This window comes from Anopheles aquasalis, chromosome 3, assembly GCF_943734665.1.
Source record: "Anopheles aquasalis chromosome 3, idAnoAquaMG_Q_19, whole genome shotgun sequence".
NCBI classification, from domain to species: domain Eukaryota; kingdom Metazoa; phylum Arthropoda; class Insecta; order Diptera; family Culicidae; genus Anopheles; species Anopheles aquasalis.
Window position 1 is genome coordinate 39,136,564 of NC_064878.1, and position 5,000 is coordinate 39,141,563.

The window sequence follows — 5,000 nt, forward strand, 5'->3', positions numbered from 1 at the left end:
CTTGATTAAATACACCGACACGATCATTACAGCGACACTCTCACACAAACGCACACATATTAATTACGACGCTAGAGAGCGAGCGAAACACATGAGGAAACCGATGATCGACATTACTTGAAAAAGTTCTTGAATATATTGCCCGGCGACAGTTTGTTTGCCGAGGATGGTGTCGTCGGTGTGGCTGGAGCTGTTCCTGCGATGGTTGGCGGTTGCTGAGCCGGGGTAGCATATGTCACCGGCAGAGCAGTAACCTTCGCTACTGGCGATTCTTCTTCCTCCCGCTGAACCTGGTTTCTTCCGCCGTACATTCCTCCTCCATCAGCATCGATTCGACCGTCACCGTCGTGATTCCGTTGGTTGTGTTCCTTCTTCTTCTTCTCCTCTTCTTCTTCTTGCTCCTCTTCTTGCTCTTGGTGCAGTTCCTGTCGCTGCTGCTGTCTCTTCTCGTTGAGTGAGGAGAGAAATTTATTGCGCTCGTTATTGATCTTCGTTTTCTGGGCCTGCTCAATGTATTTGCGGTTCAGCTCGAAGAGACTGTGGTTTTTGCTACCACCATTGTTGAGCCCCTGCGAGGGGGTCTCGTGATTGCTGTGGTGAAGCGTTTCGACGCCAGTGGCCGTTCTATAGATCGGAGTATCACGAACTTCGGATGACGGATCCGATCGATCGTCGTACCGTTTCCGGTATCGATCGGCAAACGACGACGTGTCGACAATGTTATTGTCAGTGTTGCTGATACTGATGTTGATGAAGATGCAGTATTTGAAGTGATTGGCGATTGATAAGGCGCGAGTTGGTTGTGGTAGTGGTGATCGTTCAATATTACCGACGCGATGGAAGTAATGTTGGAATTGAGATGTTATAGAGAATGAATGTATTACCGTTCATATCAAGGAGCACTCGTAGCCCATCCTTCTCAGTCAGAGAAAGTTCAAATTCTAAACCAATACTACCCTCTTTCCTTAACTCTCAACCAGCGCAACGCAATCGCATTCGCCAATTCTTTATACACCTACCTCCTGATTTGTCCGGCAGTTGGCGTTGTGGTCGGCGTTCCCGAGGGACTTGTCGGTGGCGATATGGTCGCGGTTGTGTTGCTGACGGCTGTCTGACCTACGGCACTACCGGCCGATGGCACTGTGGTGGTGGTGTTAGCGTTTGTTACCGTAGTCGGTGCCACGGCAGAGGCTGGTGTTGTTGCGGCGCTTGTCGCCGTACTTCCTAATACCAAATTGCTTGTAGTTTTCCTAAAACGAAGGCAAAAGACGCGACATGAGTTAAATGATAAAAGTAATGCCAAAGAAGATAATAAGCAGATTATGACATCAGAGCGGCAATGAATCAATGCGCGTAAGATCGATATTAGGTACAAAATGAAGAGATAAAGCAATCAAAGAACAAAGTGCAAAAAGGAAATTATGCATAGGCAGGTTATGAATAGATATAGAATTTTGTTCAAACCGAAAAAGAAACCTCAAAATCAAACACACACATACATAGACACACACATAATACCCTCAATTGCAGCAATGAGAACTGCAATGCTTTCGTCCGATTTCGAAGAGTCAAGCAATGCAATAGTAAGTAGTGTGTGCCATAGGATAGAGGGCTGTGTTACCTGAGAGTACGATGATCCTTTAGGGAAGCCGATCGCTGGACCAGGTACGACGAAATGTTCGATGCTGGCGATGTACTACCCGTGGTAGTCGTGTTGATGTTGTTATTATTGTTATTATTGTTGCTGCTGTTGTTGTTGTTGGTCGAGGCCGTGCTCGTTTTAGTGTTGCTGATTAGCGTCGATGGCGGCAAGAGTGCGTGAGGAGTGCATGAGTTAGCCTGTATTCGTGCCCGCAGTTCGGCATATTTCTGGTAGAATCTGCACGTTTGTCGTAGCCATTCCCGAGCGAGAGAAAGAACGGGCGAAGAGGGTTCATGCGAGATGTAGTTTTAGATGTATCCGTGATGCATTCGCCAGACAGACGGTATTGCGCCAGTTACACACACGCATACACACATGTATGACAAGTTTCAATGGCATATCAGGTGGGCGCCGTTGATTTGTAGTAATCGAAGAACGCAGATAAGTAGTGCAAATAAGTAGTGCAGTAATGAAAAAAGCAGGTGGTTAAAAATTTGAAAACGTAGGCTATTGATGATTGGAAAAGATTAGATACGATGATAGCAGTGGTTTAACAGTGAAACACACTTGTACGAAGACAATCACAAAAACACATATAGATAAGTTCCTTAATAGACACACCGGAGTTCATTAACTATAGTTGAAAACCGATAATATAAGAAGCTAATTTTATAACTTTTCAGATTTTTTTTAACCACAATTGCCACAATATATGGCGTAAAGATTGTACAAAACATTTATAAAACAGATTGCAAATTATTGCAAAATATCGAAAGAAGAGATAGAAAACATACACACACTCACACCGCGAGAAGATAACCGTTAACATTAATAAAAAACCAACAACAGTCACTACGATACTCACTTTTCATCGTTTTCGAAGCTCTGGGTTCTTCGCAGTATCACATCGGGCTCAGTTGGTTGGTTTTCTTTTTCCGAAACTACTGGAATAGAATTCGAAAAAAACAAGATGTTAGAATGCGCTACAAAAATAGACAGCGTCCGTAGTAGCGTAATATAGTAGAAGAGCTAGGATCAATGAAAGCAATAATGCTTGATTTGCTTAAGATGAAACCATCAGTGGCGGCGCGCACAACCCGTGGGGATGGATCGATACAAACAGAACACAATATTAATATTCTAATATGCCATTCGTATGGTGGCTCCATTACTAGCTGACTGCAAAAATTACTAGCCGCAGACAACACACACAGCAATCACAAACCGCAGTTGGTTTGGACATGAGACATGAGTCGATTGAGCGGCGTATGAAGCGAAATATTGGGCAGAGCATACGGAAGAACCGAAATGGAATATAAAAGCGAGCAATTACTGCAGAATCAAAAGGTAAATGGGATGGCTGATGAACAAAACAACGATGAAGACACGAAATCAAACATAATAACAAACTGACAATGGCGTGGAAACCAAACATATGAAACAATAAACAACAGACGAATGATTGAATGGTGCGAAAAGCGACGGCAGCAACAACGGAAACGGAATGTGTGAATAACGGTGGAATTGAAAAGCAACAAAACGGATAGTAACTGGAGTAGAACAGTGAACAAAATATTACGCTTGCGAGTAGCTGTTGTGTTGTTGATGCCAGAGGAGGAGGTTGCGAAACAGAGATTAGCGTAGTCGACGGCATCGCCGGAGGAGCCCGGTAGCATCGCGCTCGTTTCGTCTTCGTTTGCATAGAAATGGCGCGGAACTGGCGTTGGCACAGCGCGCTGTCGACGCCACGGTGCAGTCGGTGGAGGAGGATAGCTGGTAGTAGCATCACCGGCTGGTGCAGCAGCAGATGTGGTTCCTGATACTACAGCACCAGGCAATACTGATGCAGGTGCTGTTGTTCTCGCTAGCGATTCGGTGATGCGGGGCTTCGGAACCACTATTTGTGCTGTCAATGGGACGGGTGATGGACGCGAAATTATCGGTACCGGTTTCGGTAGTAGCTCATCTGATGGCGGTACGCAGTACCATTCATGTTAGGCGAAGCCAGGTATGCACGCATTACAACAACAACGCAGCCAATCGTTACGTTACCCCAACCAGCCCAAATGCGAGAAATTGCATAGCCATTTTCACCATTATCGCAAAACACATTCCGCGATATGAATGCGACACAGAAGGAACAGAAAAGGTAGAAGAAGAAAGATAAAGAAAATTAAATGTTAATATCAAGTGTTGCGTGATAAGTTAGCAGTAGAAAAACGCGAGCGAACAAACGATAACGTAAAACGTACAAAACTGGGAAAATTATATAAAGTTAACAGACAAAAGTGAAGTAAGAAGAAAGAAATAAATATATAAAATCAAATAACTTGTAGGCAGTAGACAATCGGTCAATAAGGCAAGAGCGATTACTCCGACTGAAACACCAGGGAGGTTTCTAATTCCATTAACCAGTTTATCAAAGAAAACTAAAAAAATATTGAAATTAAAAGTAAAAAAGAAAACTTTAAACACGTTCCGTTAGCGAATAAATCTAGAATGCTAGCCTTAAGAACTTGTGCAAATTATTACGCGTAAGGAGCGCGAAAAAGCGTATAATCTCCTCTCCTCACAGACCGGAAAAGCGAGATGCGCTTGAGTTGGATGTACATTGTGCGTGCAACTTAGGATTTTTCGCATTTTTCATGGTCGAATTAAATTATTAGCAATACCAACAATCGTATCACAATAGAGAATTGTATCCAGTAAATTATCACTTTTCGGATCTGTTCGGACGCTGTTGCAACCGGGAGGTACTCAAACGACAAACCAAAGGAGAGATTCAGCATTAAAACTTCAGATTCAAGAATGGCAACGCAGTTGAAACTCAATTCAAAACACAAACGAAAGCAGCACACAAGCCCTGGAAGGTAAACCCGTCTCTCGTCTTTCTGTAGCAGCTCAGCACGATCAAGTGCTCTGATCGATCAATAATAAGCAGAACACATAAATCCGTTCTCATTCCTCGCGTGTGCTTGTCACGCACTAATACAAACTCAGTGTCAAGCAAAAACAACCCAATTTTACGCTAGTGGCATGTAATGTAGCACTAGTATGGGTAACAGTAGATCGAAAGAGAGAGTACACGGACACACGTGCTGAAGGTTTCCTTCCGGGCCACGAAAATGGGTAGATTACTGCACCTGTTTCCGACTCGGTTACGCTACTGTCGGCCGATGGATTGGAGGAGGAGTACGGTTCCGATGAGACACTGGCATCGTCATGTTCCTCCACTTCCTCCTCCGACTCTTCGTATTCATCCTGCGCCTTCGGAACCGACCGAGGGTCGAGGAGAACTTGTTGCCCAACAGCGAGTGCACGCTGCGGAAGTAAGATGACCGCTGCATCCGGAACATCT

The 5,000-nt window shown here is 44.3% G+C and overlaps 1 protein-coding gene across 7 annotated transcripts in view; it reads right to left on the reverse strand.

Moving 5' to 3' along the window:
• Positions 1-5,000, reverse strand: part of LOC126578747 (protein phosphatase 1 regulatory subunit 12A) — a 67,237-nt gene that overhangs the window by 20,744 nt on the left and 41,493 nt on the right. The window contains exons 6-11 of one of the 7 annotated variants that reach the window (XM_050241619.1): positions 4,786-5,000; positions 3,222-3,608; positions 2,508-2,586; positions 1,622-1,879; positions 1,020-1,250; positions 118-741 (exon numbers count right to left, since the gene is read on the reverse strand). The exon at positions 4,786-5,000 is cut by the window's right edge and continues 238 nt beyond it. In XM_050241619.1, the coding sequence (XP_050097576.1) occupies positions 118-741; positions 1,020-1,250; positions 1,622-1,879; positions 2,508-2,586; positions 3,222-3,608; positions 4,786-5,000 (1,794 nt within the window). The remainder of the gene's footprint in view (positions 1-117; positions 742-1,019; positions 1,251-1,621; positions 1,880-2,507; positions 2,587-3,221; positions 3,609-4,785) is intronic. The other 6 variants (XM_050241620.1, XM_050241623.1, XM_050241622.1 and 3 more) reach the window with 6 other exon arrangements.